The 18,893-nt window shown below is 45.2% G+C and overlaps 1 protein-coding gene across 2 annotated transcripts in view; it reads left to right on the plus strand.

Moving 5' to 3' along the window:
- Positions 1–18,071, plus strand: part of SCAF1 (SR-related CTD associated factor 1) — a 313,971-nt gene extending 295,900 nt beyond the window's left edge. For both annotated transcript variants that reach the window (XM_086930129.1, XM_086930130.1), the window contains exon 11: positions 17,212–18,071. In XM_086930129.1, coding sequence (XP_086786255.1) covers positions 17,212–17,403 — 192 coding nt within the window. In that variant the 3' untranslated portion in view covers positions 17,404–18,071. The remainder of the gene's footprint in view (positions 1–17,211) is intronic.
- The last annotated feature ends 822 nt before the right edge of the window (positions 18,072–18,893 follow it).

Below are 18,893 nucleotides of genomic sequence, written 5' to 3' on the forward strand. Positions count from 1 at the left end.
CTCCCGTGTGGAACCTCAATGTGGTCCTCACCAGGCTGATGGGACCACCGTTTGAGCCAATGCACTCGTGCGAACTGCAATTCCTAACGTGGAAAGTTGCTTTCCTAATTGCCATTACGTCACTAAGACGCGTAAGTGAGTTGCAAGCACTCACGATACAAGAGCCTTTCATCCAGATTCATCCAAATAGGGTGGTACTACGTACTAACCCCAAATTCCTTCCAAAGGTGGTGTCACACTTTCATCTCAACCAAACTATCGATTTGCCTGCATTCTTCCAAAACCCACAAACAGTGGCGGAGAGGATGCTCCATACCTTAGACGTACGGAGGGCATTGATGTACTACATAGACAGGACACAACACTTTAGGAAGACAAAACAACTCTTTGTTGCCTTCTCACCACAACACAAAGGCAACCCAATTTCCAAAGCAGGAATAGCCAGATGGATTGTTAAGTGCATCCAAATCTGTTATCATAAAGCCAAGCGCACTTTAACAATACCCCCAAAGGCACACTCCACACGCAAGTTGGGGGCATCCATGGCTTTCCTTGGAAACATTCCTCTAGAGGATATTTGCAGAGCAGCCACGTGGGTTACACCACATACCTTTACAAAACACTACTGTGTTGATGTACATTCCAAACAGCAAGCGGCTGTAGGGCAGGCTGTTCTCAAGACACTTTTTCAGGTTTCTGCAGCTGGCACGGGCAACCGCCGCTGATGGAGGGACTGCTATGTATTCTATGCAAAGATATGAATTTAGCAGCCCACATGCCTCGAACTGAATATGCTACTTAGCAGTATGCATCTGTTCTTGGCATGTAGGGCTGCTAACATTCATATCGCCCACCCTCCTCCCCGGTGCCTGTAGCAGCTGCAGATATACTATTGTATTTAATCATTAGCATGGACATCCTTTACACTTGCCACTCCATCCTCTGCCACAATGGCGAAAAACAATCTGGGGATGGAGCCGATGCCCATGCGCACTGTAGTCCAGGGGAGGAGCCACCCATCTCAGGATACTTCGAAGACTCTTCCAGGACAACAATGTGCGATCATCCGGACCCAACACTAGGTGGCGATCTAATGCAAAGATATGAATGTTAGCAGCCCTACATGCCAAGAACAGATGCATACTGCTAAGTAGCATATTCAAACTTATTCGACAAAACCCTTTGAGCCCATGCATAAGGCAGAACTCAAAGACATCACTTCAAAAGCAGCCTTTCTCATTGCCAAATACATCCTTACGAAGAGTAAGTGGGTTATATGCATTAACCATACAAGAACCATATATGCAAATCCACAAGGACGAAGTTATTCTAAAAACAAATCCACAGTTCCTACCAAAAGTGGTATCCAAATATCACTTAAATCAAAGTATTCTTCTTCCAGTGTTCTTCAAAAACCCAAAAACATAAGGAGAAAAAATTATGGAGTATTTTTTTCTCCTTATGTTTTGGGGTTTTGAAGAACCCTGGACGTAAGAAAAGCTCTACTGTATTACCTACAAAAAAACAGAACAAGCCCGCAAGAGAAAACAGTTGTTTGTTGCCTATGCACCTACTAACACAGGAACACCAGTCACAAAGGCGACTATCGCAGGGTGGATAGTCAAAACCATCCAACTATGCTATACCACTGCTAACAAGGAATTCACAGTACGACCAACAGCTCACTCCACTAGGAAAAAGGGAGCGACTCTGGCATTTATGGCCAATGTGCCCCTAAACACTACATGTGCAGCAGCTACATAGGCATCACCACACATTATTGTGTGGACATACAGATGAATAAGGAAGCAAAAATAGGACAGAAAGTACTTCAACACCTGTTTGCAAAGTCTTCCTCTCACCACAGCCTCCCCAAGACTACGTAATCTGATGCACAGCATGTGAATCCAGAAAAGGAATCACGCTGCAAAACTAAATGATTACTTGCCAATAGGAGTAGTTTTGCCACTTGAAGAATTTTCTGAATTCACATGCGACCCACCTGGCCTCCCCTACAAGGAATACTAACAGGTGGGGACGCAAGTTATAATCATTATCTAAGGAACCATCTAAAGGACTATACACTAAAGACACAGAGAAAAAAAAAAGTCGAAGATGGCTACCCCACACAACGACCTTCAGGGCGCCGTCTGACGTCACACAGGCACCAAATGGCGGTCAACAATGCCCAAAACAAGAAAATACCAAGACAATTCCGGACTCAACCACTAGATGGCAGAATAATGCACAGCATGTCAATATAGAAAATTCTTCAAGCTGCAGAACTATTCCTACTGGTAAGTAACCACTTTGTTACCTGCTTAATCTCCAAATGTCAGGCCTTGACTACACTTCAGTCCAACTACAGGGAACATTGACGCTGTACTGGCATCCTACTGGCCTATACACCTGGCATGTCTTCATTGCATTGCTCCCTTTGCATCGTTTCTTTTAGTAGATACTGTTTAAGTTGGACAAGCAGACAGTCAGCTGGTTTTGTGATTAAATTTCCCACATCCCTCTGTCCCCCCATTTAAGTGGGGGAAACAAAGTGGTATGTTTTGGGTGTAGGCAGTCCAGGAAGTCAGAAGCTGGAATCTTTAGTTTTGTTGCTGAGTCTTGTGTACAGGACATTGTATTCTCATGGCAGCAGGGATGTAGTATTGTTTATTGTGCGATTAATTAAAACCATTACAATTATTTAAAGCACATATAGAATGCAATACATCTAGAATGATAGAGAAAAAACACACAGGTAAAAAGACATCATTAAACACTTAAACGGTAATACTGTAGTTATTCCATATTAATGTGGTAAAACAGATTGCTAATGCAAAAGAACCCAAATAGTCAGCAGTGATAGGCAGGCAGAAAAGGTTGGATGAAGTTACTGGAAGGAGAAAATAAATGACAAGAGGGTGCCTGGCCCACTCTTAACTGCTGACGTACAATCGGATGGAAGCATCAGTTCATTGAATGGAAGGTTTATTCCATCTGATTTACCCAACAGGACCATTTAGCAAATTTTTTTTAATGCACTAGGGTCAGGAAGTAGAAACTGATTTTCAGGTAGCAGCACTATCTCACAAAGTGCAAGTGCGATAAATAATCGCAGCAAACTATTCAATGTAAAGTGGTATCTGATCACTTTGCCTAACATTATCATCTCTCACACCTATTTAAAAACCACAAAGCTTGATAAGTTCCAGCATCCTGCATGTAGGAGGAGACCTCCTACAACAGTGAAAAACGTTAGCAGCAAATTATCTATTGGGAGTTGAAAAGTGCCATCTGACCAATTTGTATAGCAGTAAAATATGACACCTGCTAAAAAAACACACAAAGTTTAATAAGTGCCAGCCATGCTACATGTGGACAGAACCCTCTTATAACAAAATAAACAACACTGACTGTTCCAGGGGTCCCCCCTGGCTGAGCTTAGCAGTCCAAGGGCGTGCCCGAGGTAGGAGCAGAGTTCCCTGGCGACACAGCCAGTTGACTGAGCTTGTTGAGTGTAAGGGAAATAAATACGGTCTGCTGGATATTTAAAGAAGTATTGTCTGGATTAAGAGAGGTGATACAAACCCTCAGAATTCACCGAACGGTGTCCAGGTACCATGGTGCATTGGCACTTTTCGTTACTTGGGGGTCCGTATATATCTGAGTAAGGCTGACCTCTTCGATGGCAACGTCAGAACCTCCACTGCTATTCAGTCGCAGATGGCCTTATGGAGAACACTCCTGTTGGCCGTTTCTGGTAGAGTAGCTTTCACGAAGATGATGATCTTTCCACGGCTCCTCTACTGTTTCTCTAATCTGCACCTCTACATCCCACCTTCCTTCTTTTGTAAACTCGATAAGGTAATCAGGGACTTTGTCTGGGGTTCGTCTCAACATAGGGTGTCCACTAAGAAACTTTTATCTTCTGTCTGGACAAGGTGGTCTCTGATTACCCAATGTTAGAACTGGGGGTCTCTAGTTGGCTGAGGAAGGTACCTTAGGCCAAACAGGGACCCTGGCTTCTAGTCTGGGAAAGGAGGGACACCCTCTTAGATAACCCCTGCTCCCCCCCAACCCCCCCTCCCCCTCCCCCCCACACTCCCAGTAACAGGGATAACACCACAAATGGACACCACACTGGTTTTTATAAAAATAGCGGTATCTTTATCTTAAACTCAGGCAGATTTGATGTTCTTAACAGAGACGTGGTTAGATGAATCATCGGCACCTGAGATTTTGGTTGCCCTTCCACCAGAATATAGTTTACTGAGAATTGATAGAGGAGTCCAAAGAGGGGGAGGTATTGCAATAGTATACAAGGCTAAGTTTGAGTGCTCATTGGAGTAAGTAAAAATGAGTAATTGTGAAGCTGGTCTTTTTTTTGTTAAAATCTCCCCTGAGTGTACTATCATGGGTTATCTCATTTATCGCCCCCCTGGGGGCCCTCCACTGTTCGCTGACAGCCTACTGCAATCGGTGACTCAGCCGGCCTTACGCTATAACAAATTCCTAATACTAGGTGATCTTAACCTTCACTTTGAGGATGCGAAATGCGTAGAGGCCCAATCAATGATATCCTCTTTGAAATCCCTGATGCTCACTCTCTTGGATGAGATGCCCACGCATCAGACGGGTCCTCTTTTAGAGCCCATATTTTCGAACTGGAACGGCATCAGAGTGCTCCCCCCTATCAGAGTTCCGTGGTCTGACCATCATCTTATCCCATTTAATATAACCGGCAGACCCAAAAGGGATATACCTAAGCGACCTACTTTATTTAAACGCAGGAAATTGAACAATTTTAGTCAGGAGACATTTGAATCCATGCTTATGCTAGGGAAACCGCCTCTCAGTAAAACCTTTAAGGAAGCATGGACGGAGTATGAGGATTGGGTATCAAAGGTGCTGGATAAGGTTGCCCCATGGACCCATAAAGCCCCAGCTCGCAGGACGAAGTCTGCCCCCTGGTACAATGAGGAACTGTGTGCAGCTAAAGCCAGATGTAAAAGACTGGAACGTCTGTGGCGCAAAGACTACGATGTTGGCCTGAAAGAGCTATACATGAACAGTCTGAAGGAGTACCATGGGCGGATTAATAAGGCAAAAGGATTATTCTTTAAAGAGAGGATTGAATCTGCTGAAAACTCCTCAAAGGAGCTCTTTTCCATCTATAAGGAGCTCACGGCTCTCACTAGGACGGAGACCAAAGACCTTGTCTCCACTGAAATATGAGAATCTATCGCTGATCACTTTATAAACAAGGTGGATCGGATATACGTGTCTTTTCAGCAGGGAACATCTGAAGAAATATTGGCTAGGGATATTGGCACAGGACCTTCAACTGACTCATGCCTTAACGAATTCAGGGTCCCCCTCAGGGAGGAACTGATAAAGTTAATCATGAGCATCCAGTCAGGTTCCCCTATGGATGTTGCACCACCTAGGATTCTTAGGAACCATGTCCATCTCTTATGGAGTTATATAGGCAATCTGGCCGTTCTTTCCTTCCAAGAAAGACTAGTGCCGGAGGAATGGAAACTCGCACAGGTTGTTCCAATTAAAAAGAAGGCTAACCTGAGCATTTCTAACCTGGACAATCTCAGGCCCATCTCTCTCTTACCGTTTTGTACCAAAGTCGTGGAAAAACTGGTCACCAATCAGTCGGTTAAATTTGTGGAAGATAACCATCTTCTTCACCCCTCCCAATCCGGCTTTAGGGCAAAGCATTAGACTGAAACTGCCCTTCTTTTTTCCACAGAACTGCTTCTCCAGAAAGTGGACGAAGGACAGACGGCCACCTTGATATTGCTGGACCTAAGTGCGGCATTTGATACCGTGTCGCACCCTAGATTGCTAGCCCATCTGAGTGAAATGGGAGTTGCTGTCCTAGCGTATGAATGGATGGTTTCCTTCCTAGCGGGAAACAATTTCAAATACACTGCCCCCCCTTTAGATCCACGCCTCGAACTTTAAATAAAGGGGTCCCACAGGGTTCCATTTTAAGTCCTGTATTGTTTAATCTTTACATGGAACCCCTGGCCAGGATGGTGGAATCTTATGGAGTGGATATCTTATCATATGCGGATGATACGCAACTGGTGGTTACTCTATCCCATAACCCAGTTGAGACGGCTGATAATTTCACGCCGTGCCTTGTGGCACTGGCAAATTGGATGAAGTGTAACTGTCTCCGCCTAAACGGCAATAAGACGGTACTGCTTGTGATTGGCTCTTCTCCTTCAATCTGGTCATCAGCCTGGTGGCCCACTGACCTGGGTCCTACACCTATCCCCTCTGACACCATGAAAAATGTGGGTGTACTCTTGGATTCCAATCTCACATACTCCCAACACATAGGTAAGGTGGCGGGGAGATGCTATGGCATTTTGAAGGTCCTGCGTAAGATCCTGGATCTCTTACCTATGAGAGACAGGAAAACTCTGGTCCACGCACTGGTTACGTCCCATCTTGATTATGGGAATGTCCTGCTCTGTGGCCTCAGTAAAAGGGGATTGACCCAGTTACAATGTTTCTAAAATGCGGCGGCCAGGCTTGCGCTGAAGCTGCTGAGGAGGTAGTCAGGAAAACGTGCACTTCAGCGCCTGCACTGGCTCCCCATGAGGGAACGCATTAGGTTCAAGACCATGTGCATTAGTCACTGTATTGCACATGGCAGGAGTCCGGTCTACCTTCACAAGCTGTTAACCATCTATCGTCCGAGGCGTCTCTTGAGATCTATGTGCAGCATGCAGTTTGCGATACCTCGCATTTATAAAGCACGGATGGGAGGGCGATCTTTTAAATTCCTGGCCAGTAAACAATGGAATGACCTTCCGGTTGAGCTGCGGATGGAGCCGTCGGAAACCAGGTTCCGGCAGAAACTGAAGACCCATCTTTTTCCAGAAGATTAGTATAATCTTAGGGTTTCTCTTCCTCTGTCCCCTCTCCTCTCCGTGGTCTGTTCTTGATTTTTTGCTGTGTTGGAACGCATCCTAGCGCGGAGACGCACTGTTTTAGTGTATTCAGGTGCTTAATAAATGTTATTATTATTATTATTATTATTATTATTATTATTATTATTATTAAGGAATACGATGAGACCAAACGATAGAAATACAACATATACTTATTCGTAATCTTTCACTTTGCCGGTTATTAAATTCATTTTTTTAAATTCAAAATACTTAATTCGGTTTGCTTGATTAGAAACCATAAAAGTTACACAATACAGAATACAACACAAACATAATCCCAAAATAAAACAGTGTGCGCGATATCCTAGTTAAAAGACAATAGTGGAAATTCAGTAACGAGGTTGTCATAAAGAGGAGGGAATTTTGCAGGCCAATAAAAGGCTATAAAATAAGATATAAGAGACCATAAAAACACTATAATAATTTAAAAATCCAAACATTTTCTGTAGTTCATTGCACATTTCAAGAAGCCGGCCACGTGGGGGATACAGTCAGGTATTAACAATTGCAGATAAGAGAGCGGGGCGTACTTGCACGAAATGTATTTTTTTAAAATAGGTTTTAAATAGAGAGTCCTAGGTATTTCATAGTATGTACAAAAGAACATGAAGTGAAGCAGATCCTGAGGAGACTTATTGTCGCAGCCACAGGGTGCTAACACTTTCCCTTTGTGATTGCTGGTTATTAGGTCAGCAATCACTTATAGGTTCTTGCGGTATTAATGAGCAGTTCACAATGATCTAATGCAATGCTATGCAGTTCGTAACGCAGGAATAATGCGATTCGTAAAGCAAGTATCAGGCAGTTCGTAATGTAAGAATAATGTGTGTACGTAATGCAAGAATCAGGCAGTTTGTAATGCAAGGAATAATGCTGTACGCCAATCTGCGTGGTCAACCCGAGCCCTCACTAGGCCCCAATATTTATTTATTTATTTATCAATTGAATTTATAAAGTGCATACGTTTGCCCGTGGGCGTCTTGGCGCTAAGAATACACCAGAGACAACGGTCATAAGCTTAAAGGGGCGTTCCCAGTACTGCTAGGCAGTTACGGGCCACTCGGGGACTCAGCTCGTCGAACGTGGTGCAGCGGGAGAGAGCTCAGAGCACTCCTGTATTCCTCCTGCACGCCTCCCCAAGCCACACATGCTTGCTGCTCCCGACCGGAGATCAAGCCTCACCTAGGGGGGTGCGCTTCCTCGCTCTCTCTCTTCCCGCTAGTCAGATGTCCTGCTGAGCAGGCCCGATGACGTTTCAGCTCCGTTGTTAGGCGACGCTGTATCCGGACAGGTTATGGTGCGGTCTTCTCCTTCGTTGACTATCTTGGGCAGAGTCCTCTCTGTGAATCATGATCCCTTTCATATTGCAGCTTTCTTAGCGTCAAAAAATCCTTTAGCACATTCCTCCCTTTCCCTGCAAAAATCTTTGAAGCACTTATGAACCACCAACTTTCAGATTTCATTGATCAGCACTACTTGCTGGATGATACACAATTCGGATTTAGAAAGAACCACGGAACAGAAACAGCACTGATAAAGGCGACTGATGAGATCAGAACTATTCTAGACCATAATGGGGCGGCTGCACTCATATTGCTCGATCTCTCCGCCGCCTTTGACACGGTCGATCACTCCATCTTGATCGACCGTGTCTCAGCACTGGGGGTCAACAATCTAGCCAGAGACCTTATAGCTTCCTTTCTGTCAAACCGCTCCCAATCTGTGAAACTTGGCACCTTCTACTCGCCCACATCCACACTACCCAGGGATCCTCGCTAAGTCCGACACTATTTAACATCTATGTGTCGGACCTAGCGAGGTTCATAAAAACTTATGGGCTAAATCTGACTACCTACGCAGACGACACCCAATTGGTGTTGGCAGTCCATAAGAATGGTCTGGCAGTTGCATCAAGATTCCAGGAGGCTATGCTAGCCATAGGCTCCTGGATGCTAATGAACTGCCTAAAATTAAATTCGAATAAGACAGAGGTGATGACCTTTGGCAACCTGTCCCCTGTATGGTCTGACATCTGGTGGCCCACTGATCTTGGCCCCCCCACCAGCACCGGTTGCCAAGGTCAGGAACCTTGGGTCATAATCGACACCAAGTTAACATTCATCCATCATGTTAATGCGGTGATCTCATCTGCTTTTTTCATCCTCAGACAAATTAAAAAACTACTTCCCTACTTACCTCCAGCTGCAGGAAAAACACTGATAACCACCCTAATATTTTCTAAATTGGACTACTGCAATGCCCTCCTGTTAAATGCCCAACAACAGGTTGTGGATAAATTGCAATCAGTCCAAAATGCGGCAGCTAGAGCTCTTCTTTCCATTCCCAAATACCAATCTGTTTCGGCGGCTATACGTCAACTGCACTGGCTCAGAGTCAGAAGCCGCATAAAATTCAAGGCCCTCTGTATTGCATATAAGGCCATTAACAACGTAGGTCCTCAATTCTTAATAAATGCCTTCAGGATTTACTCCCCCAGCAGGTCCCTCCGCTCGGCATCCAACTTCCTTCTTCCTCTTCCTCGCACCAGAACAGTTGCTTGGGGGGGACAGACGTTTCTTGGTAGCCACGGCGAGGCTATGGAATACTCTCCCTCTTCACATCAAAACCAGTCCATCCCTGTTAATTTTCCGAAGACCGTTGAAAACATGGCTATTTGATCAATAATTTCACTTCTCTTTTATTTCAGTCAATGTATAATCTTCTGCGCCGAGACACCTTCGGATATTTGTGCGCAATACAAATTTAATAAACATAAACAGCTCCGGACGGCACCAGTGATTCTTACTCACAGCCTGTTACGACAACTGCTCTGGCCACAAACAGCAATAAAGCAGCGTAGACTATGTTCCATGCTGCGGGGGCAATGCGATCACCGGGCACCTCGCAAACAGTACCACGGACCACACTGCAGTCGTCCAGAAATCCTGAAGCACGTTGCGGATCGGGCCGGCGGCAGAGATTCTTGCAGCCTCAGTTACAATGACGGCGCGGGCCACAAACAGCAATACAGCAGCGTGGATGATGTTTCACGCTGCGGGAGCAATGCGATCACTGGGCACCTCGTAAACCGTGCCATGAACCACACAGCAGTCTTTCAGAAATCCTGTAGCATGTTACAGCTCAGGCTGGCAGTGGGGATTCTTACTCACAGCCTCTGTTACCAATACGGCTTGGTCCACAAACTGCTACACAGCAACATGTACGATGTTTCACGCTGTGGGGGCATGAGATCACGGGGCACCTCGTAAACGGTACCACGGACCACACGGCAGTCTCAGGCGTGCAAAAGCACCACTCACCAAGCTTCTCTGAGACACAGTTGGAAGCATTTATGTTCCTGAGTATCCACAACTGGGGACCAGCTCTCCTCTGGCCTTTGGAGACCTGCTACTTCAGGACACAGCTCACAGCAAAGTCCTCACATTCAGGGGGACACAGCACACAGTAAAGTCCCTAGTCCTCACCTTAGTCAAACCAGCAACCTGCAGGCCTTTCAGAACACGCAGCAAGGGTGGTCCTTCTCTTCAGCTGTTCTTCTTTGGCAGAGGTTCCTCCTGATCACAAAGTAGGTTCAATCATTTTTCAGTCTTGAGTTCAGACGTTTCAGCTCTCACATTTATACCCCTAAATGCCTGTGACGTCTTTGTGTTCAGGGGACTATGAGCCCAGTCCAAACCAGACCTGGGTGTCCTCGTGCCAGTGCACACCCTCTTCCTTTGATAATCAGGGTCTGGGGACCAGACACTCTGCAGGAGGTGGAGCCATCCTTTTGTGGTAGCAACACAGCTCTCTTCACATCCAGGGGCTACTCCTCCCCCACCCCTGCCCCCAAATGCAGGCCAGCCTGTTGCTGTCTTACCTTCTCCTCCCTGGGGTCAGGACACGTCCCAGACCTTGTCTCCTCGAAATCCAGATGGTCAATACGCGAACAGGCAGAGGCACACTGGATGGTGTAAGACAAGAAACCACCCACTTTTAAAAACGTGGTTTCTAAAAACACACAATTTAAAAACCATCTTCACAAAAAGATGTTATTAAATTCTGAGTTCAGGCACACTAAACGCCATCTTATGCCTATGAGAAGATATGCTGGAAGCATGGGATTCAGAAAAGGGGGTGGTGATGAACAGAGTGTCTGAATTAAGCAGACCACTCTTACCCAGTCCAAAGATCAGGGCTTGATCCATCACCGTTATTTATCTCACTGCACCATCCCAGCTCAGAACCTGGCTATATGCAAATCAGTCTGTCCCTGGCCCAGTGCATCATGGGAACAGGGCAGACTAAACTACCAAGCCAAATCTTCACCAGAAAGGAGACAAGCTACCGGGGACCGGTTTCTGGCATTTCAGCCGTCTTTGGCCCGGCTTGCTTGAATCCTGATGGTGCAGTGAGAAAGGGACTCATGTCTGAGTATACCCTGCCACACCTATAGTGGGCAAAAACGATTCAGAAAAGGGGGTGGTGATGAACAGAGTGTCTGAATTAAGCAGACCACTCTTACCCAGTCCAAAGATCAGAGCTTGATCCATCACCGTTATTTATCTCACTGCACCATCCCAGCTCAGAACCTGGCTATATGCAAATCAGTCTGTCCCTGGCCCAGTGCATCATGGGAACCTGGCAGACTAAACTACCAAGCCAATTCTTCACCAGAAAGGAGACAAGCTACCGGGGACTGGTTTCTGGCATTTCAGCCGTCTTCGGCCCGGCTTGCTTGAATCCTGATGGTGCAGTGAGAAAGGAACTCATGTCTGATTATACCCTATTCTGTCTTATGGGTAAGATGGCCTTGCAACAGTGAAAAACGAATTTGGCAGTGTTTCACTGTCAAGCCATGGTACCTACCTCAGTACATGTACTACCTTTCACATTCAATGCACCCTGCCCAGGGGGTACTTTGGGCCTACTATTGCAGTGTCTGATGTGCACAAAAAGGGAAGGTAAGGCCTGGCAAGTGGGTGCACTTGTCAGGTCAACAAGGCAGTTAACAACTAGTGGCAGGCCTGAGATCTCTTTTTAGGGCTACTTGTGTGAGTGGCACAATTAGTGCTGCAGGCCCACTTGTAGCATTTGCATTACCAGCCCTGGCACATAGTGCACTTTACAAGGGACTTTACTAGTAAGACAAAAATACCAATTGTGGACAACCAATTACCATAACACTTTATACAGGGACGATATGCAATTTAGCACTGATCAGCAGTAGTAAAGTGCCCAGTCTATGAAAACCTACAAAACAGATCCGAATTGATACAGGAGGAAGGCAAAAAGTTCAGGGATGACCCTGCATAAAGGGCCAAGTCCAACCCCCAACATTGAGCATTATTACCTAACCACCCAATTGCAATGGATAGCCAGATGGCTAGCCTCCCGCCACCTATCTAATATCACCACACACTGCTTTGCCCTACCACATCACACATTGCGTCACATATTCCACCCCAGTGCAAAACCTCAACACACTGATTCTTTATTGCTCTCACTAGCCTGTAGATGCTACCGTAGAAGCCTCTTTCTCACTCGTGATATCAAGCCATATGCCCATACTATTCCCCTTCCTAGGACACCTAGGGGACAGTCCCTTATCACGGCAGATGAGTTGCGTAGCTGGGATACGGCAGGAATCCATGAAGTAGGGGACCTGTATCAAGATGGCACCCTCATAGTGTGCACTGAGCTCATTTCGGAGGAAGGTCTCCACCCAGGGAGCTTTTTGCTACATAATGTGCTTGTAACTGCACTCATCTAAATGGGGTAACCTAACTGCAGAACCCCCCCTCCCATCCCCCACACACACTGTGTGATTCACTACTTACATATAATGGGGGATGGGGTACCTGATCAGCTGGTTTGCATCTTCTCTCCGTCAACATACAGTGATCTCTTTGGCTCCCTTGAGACAACGTTGGGAGGACGATCGAGGGTGGGCCTTTTCAGACAAAGAATAGTCCACTGTACTGAAGGGTCCAAAACACATTCCCGTAACCAGTGCTTTCACCAGCTTCAGCTCTTTCTCTTGCACCTGGCATACCTCACCACGGCCCAGATTAATAAACTCTTTCATCGCACAGATTCAATCTGTACCAAGTGTCTTTTACCCAACGCTGACTTGCTACACATGCTGATGCTGTGGCAGTGTCCCTCTCTGGGAAGTACTGGTCTGGAATTGTGACAACTTTGATCCAATGCACAGAACGGGACATTCCTTTTCGTGGGAGACAGGCATCTTATACCTCTTTAAAAGGGGCAGGAATAACAGGGTCATTTCCTGCTTTCTGGATCTGGTCTTGATCACGACAAAGTGACTGATTACCAAACGTAAGTCGCCAGAGGCCCCACATGTAAAGGCATGGCTCCACTCTTTGCTTAATTGGGCCAATGCGGAAGGCGTGGCCTTGAAAGAGAGTACCTCCTGGGCCTTCGCAAATTTTGACTAGCTGTTAGTTGGAAGGGGGCCTATTGTGGTGGACCTACTGGGTATAGACACACAAGCTGAGGTTTCCGGGGGAAGGGAGGGCGACTAGTCGGGTCGCACGTTACAACATGGCCATGTGGTGATACATGTGGATAAGTGAACCACTCTACTGGGTCAGCCAGTCAATACTTTGGTATCCAACGCCTCAGCAGGGCAGTTTTGTTGTTGTAGCAGCACCTCGCAGCAAAAGGTCATAGGCAGTTTCCTCTACCATTCCTTATATTAATGTGTCCTCCTTTGGTTGAACCCTCCTCCCATTGTTCAAACTTACCGACATGCTATGCAGTGAATAACCGTGACTCGCATACGTGCATATAACAATGTACATCTACTTATACACTAGCATCACCATCTGTAGCTGACTAAAGTAATTAATGCTGTGCTGATGTAGTAATTATGTGACTGTGTAATGCAAAATGTCAATAAAAAGATTCAAACAAAAAGAGGTGACACTAACAGACTTCCAGATTGCTCCACTCTCACCTTATTTATGCACATCCAGCAGTGTAGGGCAATGTTACTGGAATGGCCACTCTCGTAGCCTAAGGCCCATAAATGTTTCCTTCAGATGGTTAGAATATTTGCTGACAAGATAGGATAAAGGTGATGCTAGCTAGTACGTGTTACCAACCAGGCCTGGTTACGCTTGGCTTTGATGGTCCTGTCAGAGTAATGACCAGAGGCGGACACTTGTTTAAATTTCCACTTGAAAGGCATGTTGGCTCAAGGTGGAGTCCCAGAGTTCCTTCACATCCAGAAGGTGCTGACAGTCTGGAAGATACTGTTGATGCCGTGAATGTGAGCCCTAGGTGTTGATTTAGGCCCATAATAATGCCTCTAAGCAGCCACCCATAGTTGTAGCACATGTTGAGATAGGCACCGGCATTAACTGCTTTCTGGTTGAAGAGACCCAGTTCCAGACTAATCTGGACAGCGGATGAAAACTTTGGCATGCAAAGGACACCTTTGTATAAGCTTGTGGTAGGTTTGTTTAGTAGGCTGGCTTTTTTTTGCCCAGTGATATTTCGCCCTCATAACTCCCAGCAGGGATGAGAGGCCTGAAGAGCAAGGGTTTTGCTTCAACTTCCTTTCGTTGTTTTGCGAAGGAGCCTATAGCATCGATGTGTACTTCATATATTTATACGATTGTTCCTGATATCCTGTTGCTTTTATAAAACCAGCTTCTCCCATGATGCTTTCTCCTGACAAATGTTACTACCTTTCTTTTCTTCAGGTTGACCTCAAGATTCTTGGTGATTTTGTAAAGTGTATGGTTGATTTAGCAGGCGCCATCGCCCTACTCTCGTGAAGCTAGAGCGTCCATGTGTGTATAATAAATTGCTGATCTGTTCACCACCAATCTTGGGTGTGATTGTTGATGGAATCAAGGGTTTGTGCCAGATCGCTTTTAAGCAGGTTAAACATCAGGGGGCTAACGCAAACCCCTGCTTTAACGCCCGTGTGTCAGTGATTGTCCTGGATACGTTGGCACTATCTCCTAGATTGATGTGAATCCAGATGTTGGAGTGCAGCTGTATTATGGACTCCAAGAGTTTGGAAGGAATTCCCCCTCTCGATAGTTTGGAGCAGAGAACTTCCCCGCCCATAGACTAGGTTGAATGCCGCTTTTAAAGTAACAAAACAGTAGTGCAGAAGAGAGTAAGATGAAGTTTCTTTGTTAACCAGGATTGATTATGCTAACCGGTTGGATAATGTGCCAGATGTAGCCGTAAAACCTGTTTGATTTATTAGACTAAGTCCCTTTGACTTCGCCAATAGCTGTAAATCCTCCAGGAGAAGACTAGCATAGAATTTAGCTTCATTGTCAAGAAGTGCAATTAGTTTAGAATTGCTCGGATCTGATCTAGAGCAACCTTTGTAAATGGGATGTACTATGGCCTGACGCCATGATTCATTGTTCTAACCCGGTATTTGTAAAGCGCAAACTAAAATCACCCCTAAGGGCCTCATTGACCAGGGTCGCATGATGCTGATCTGATCTACCTCCTCGGCTGGTAATCAAACTGTGAGCCCCACGCTCTGGAGTCAGCTGCCCTGGCCGCTTCTCCACACCTCTCCCATTGTTGAGCTCCTCACACAGTAGTTGAAGAGAGACTACCTGCCCAAAACGTGATGTCCTGTTTAGAGAGGGCCTGGGGAGGCCATTAGGCCCGGGGCCACATCCGTCATTGCCTTATATATTACTTGATCTAGCCAGTTTATCAAGAGAGGTCCATGCATGGCACTTGCAGCCAACATGTTGCTACTTGATAGATAAATTCTGAAGTGGCTGCAGGAGGGCAGGGGTTTGAGGGGTTAAGCATCCATATAGGACCCGCTTCATGATAATGTGAATGTAAAGATATATATGTTATATTGCATTGCTGCATGGATAAATGCCAATCATTAGCCATTGCAAGAATTTCCTGAATACTTCAAGGCCTCGTCTCAAATGACATTGCTCTCCTCTCTTGTAGGCTTAAAAAAGAAGAGAGTGAGATTAAGATAAAAAGGTAGTAATTATTTTACAACCTTTGTAATGTGAGGAAAATTATGAGGCGCTATCTTTGGAACTTTAATTTAGCTATTCTGGAAATGTAATACACCGACAAAAAAAGGAATCTCAAAGCTATTTAAAATTGTCTTTTAAAAAACTACGCGCATTTGGCAGATCATATTCAGAATGTTACTCAAAGGCAAATTGTGAGGAAATGGGATGTATTATATGGTGTGGTTGTGCCGCCTCACTGTGTAGTACACTTATCCACCCCTTTAGGACATTTAGGTTTCCTTCATCAAATCTTCAACTCTACCCTGGGTAGCTGTGACTCAGAGCAGCAAGGCTTACACAAAGGAACAAGTGTAAAGCATTTAAACAGCATCAAAACAAATTAAGAAGAAATGAACAAGACACAAAAGATATCCTACACCAATTTATAACTATAGACTGTATTTATATATATATTTTACAATTTTACTTGCCATTTTAAGTTTGCCAAATGCAAAATGCAATTCACTAATAGAAACCCGACTATCCATCCAGCCAGCCAGAGCCACCAAAGACATGACTAAAATAAAAATCCCCAAACACAAACTCGCCTGCCTGCATGAAGCTCCTTTTAAGGTTATTACCTAGGAGGAGTCCTCCTCCGTTGAAGTTCTGAACCGCTGGTAATCTATTCCGTTTACCTAAAAATTGAAGATCCACCCACTGAAATGGATGTACTGAAGTAACCAAATTAACCTCCTAACTCCTCATTCACAAAGGCACTTCCTCTGCCCTATAGTACCCGCCCTGCTTCTCACCTCATGCTCCATATTATCTTTGCCTGTATTCTTGCATTTTTCCTTCATCCCACACATGTATTATTGCATGTGAATGGCAGTGACCACCATGACACGTAAACATATTTTACATAAATCAATTCAGTCTTTTGTATTCTTGAGATCCTGCATTCAGCCAGAGACTTTTTTCCTAACATCCAATCAACCGTGCCCCTTAACCACTAAACCAGCTATCCATACTCTCTATATGTCTGTTTGTTTGCTGCTGTACTCCCAAAGTTCATTTGGGCATGTTTCTTAAGTATATCAGTAATGTATTTAGTTGCAGGGCCTACAATGGGTATAGTATGCGGAAATTAAACCTAGACATTGAGGGCTGTAGGTGGGACTAGAGCTTCCAGTACTATTCAAGCATAATGTGACATGTCCATCTCTTTGGAAATTCTCTTGCAGATCTGCCACAGTAGGAGCGGCAAAATCAACCCTGTCAAGGTGAACTCGCTGGTCAAGGCTTACGTACAGCGCTACAAGTACTTCCGCAAGCACGGCAAAAAGATGGAAGACGTTGAAGGTGGTGGTGGTGGCAGCTACCGCAGAGACACTGGCAGCATGGACAAGGGAATTTTCTCCTTACCCATGATGTGAGCCTAGAGACGGACTTGCCTTTTTATTTTGTTTTCAAATTAAATTAAGGAGCCAGCGAAGCAGCGAGGCTGGCATTGTGTCCTAGTTCAATAAACTTGGAGGCAAAGATGTGATGAACTGTATCGGTAACTAGATTTCTGACCAGTAAGGAGAAGGGAAGAGGGATGAGACTTTGCTCCTCTTCTGTCGCCTGGATACGGATCTCAGGCCAAGAGTCCTGGGTGGGAGAGGAGTCGTACCTGAACTCTAGGCAGACTGGCAGGAGGTTGTCAGACTTCTGCTTGAGCCTTGCAGCCTCCTATTGTAAACGTTCTGCTCCAAGTCCCCCTCTCCCCCTACGAATGATGATTATATTGATAAAGCACCTCTTTCACATTATGTAAATATGTCTGCTCCGTACTGGAGTTGCTGCTTTCTTACTTGCCCCTTTCGTCCCAGCATTCAGATTCCATCTGTTGATTTTCTTTCGCATGGTGTTTTGCGCCCACTTCTCTTCAAAATAATTTCTTCCGTATAGCAGCTATTTTATTTTAATATTTTTTGGATACCCATGTTGTACCTCTTGCTGCCTGCAAAATGTTTCTGTACCAGTCCCCTTGCCACAGCTGTAGTCCTCTGTTATCTCCGTTCTCTTTATAAACTGATAATTCTTGCACTGTTTTGGCAAATTGACTGGAACCTTCTTTCACGCACCTGCGTGTCCTCTGCCAGCATAGTTGCATTCTAAAGTGCTGCTGAGTTCTCCTTGCTCTTAAACTAGTGATGGTTTAGAGGTGCAGCTTTGCATCATGAGATCCTTGACAACTGTTAAGAGGTACCTAGATACACCTTGACCTCCCTGCGTCATCATGCTGAATGTATCCCGAAGCCACTGTGCCTCACCTACGGGCTGGGACGTCTGAATCAATATTTGGAGAGTTGAGTTTATCTTCTCTAAGAGGGCACCCTTATAGTTATAGTGGCATTCCTCTACCCATGCACATGACCATTCTATTGATACATAACCGCATATTCCAATGTGAAGTTTCAGGGGTGCTAGTGCAGCTTGAAAGGTATGAACACCCCTGGAGATCTGAGGGGACAGATGGTGTTCATGACTTAGTGGAGACCAGGCATAAGGGACTGTGGGCAGCCGTTAAAAGAAAATGTTTGTTTATGGGGCATGGCGGAATTGCTTGTTTCTTCCCAACAAGGTAAAACGTGTGACACTATAAGGTGTGTTTTTTGATCCCGGTGTCAGTGAAGGTCATCGGAATAATGCACTCAGTCTTTGCCTCGAGTTTAGACGGAGTCACCACTACGCTCCTAAACAGATTCACTCGAATGGTTTAATCATATCAAATCGTGCAGACTTTGTTGTGTCTAAAAAGTATATTTTTGCTGCATGAATCTTGTATGAGCGTCACATGCTTTGCATATTCTTCCCATCGGGTGTTTGAGTCTGATAATTTTACAGTATTTTTCTCCAGAGTGAGATTCTTCTGCCACAT

The sequence above is a fragment of the Lissotriton vulgaris genome, chromosome 7 (assembly GCF_964263255.1).
Source record: "Lissotriton vulgaris chromosome 7, aLisVul1.2, whole genome shotgun sequence".
In the NCBI taxonomy this organism is placed as follows: domain Eukaryota; kingdom Metazoa; phylum Chordata; class Amphibia; order Caudata; family Salamandridae; genus Lissotriton; species Lissotriton vulgaris.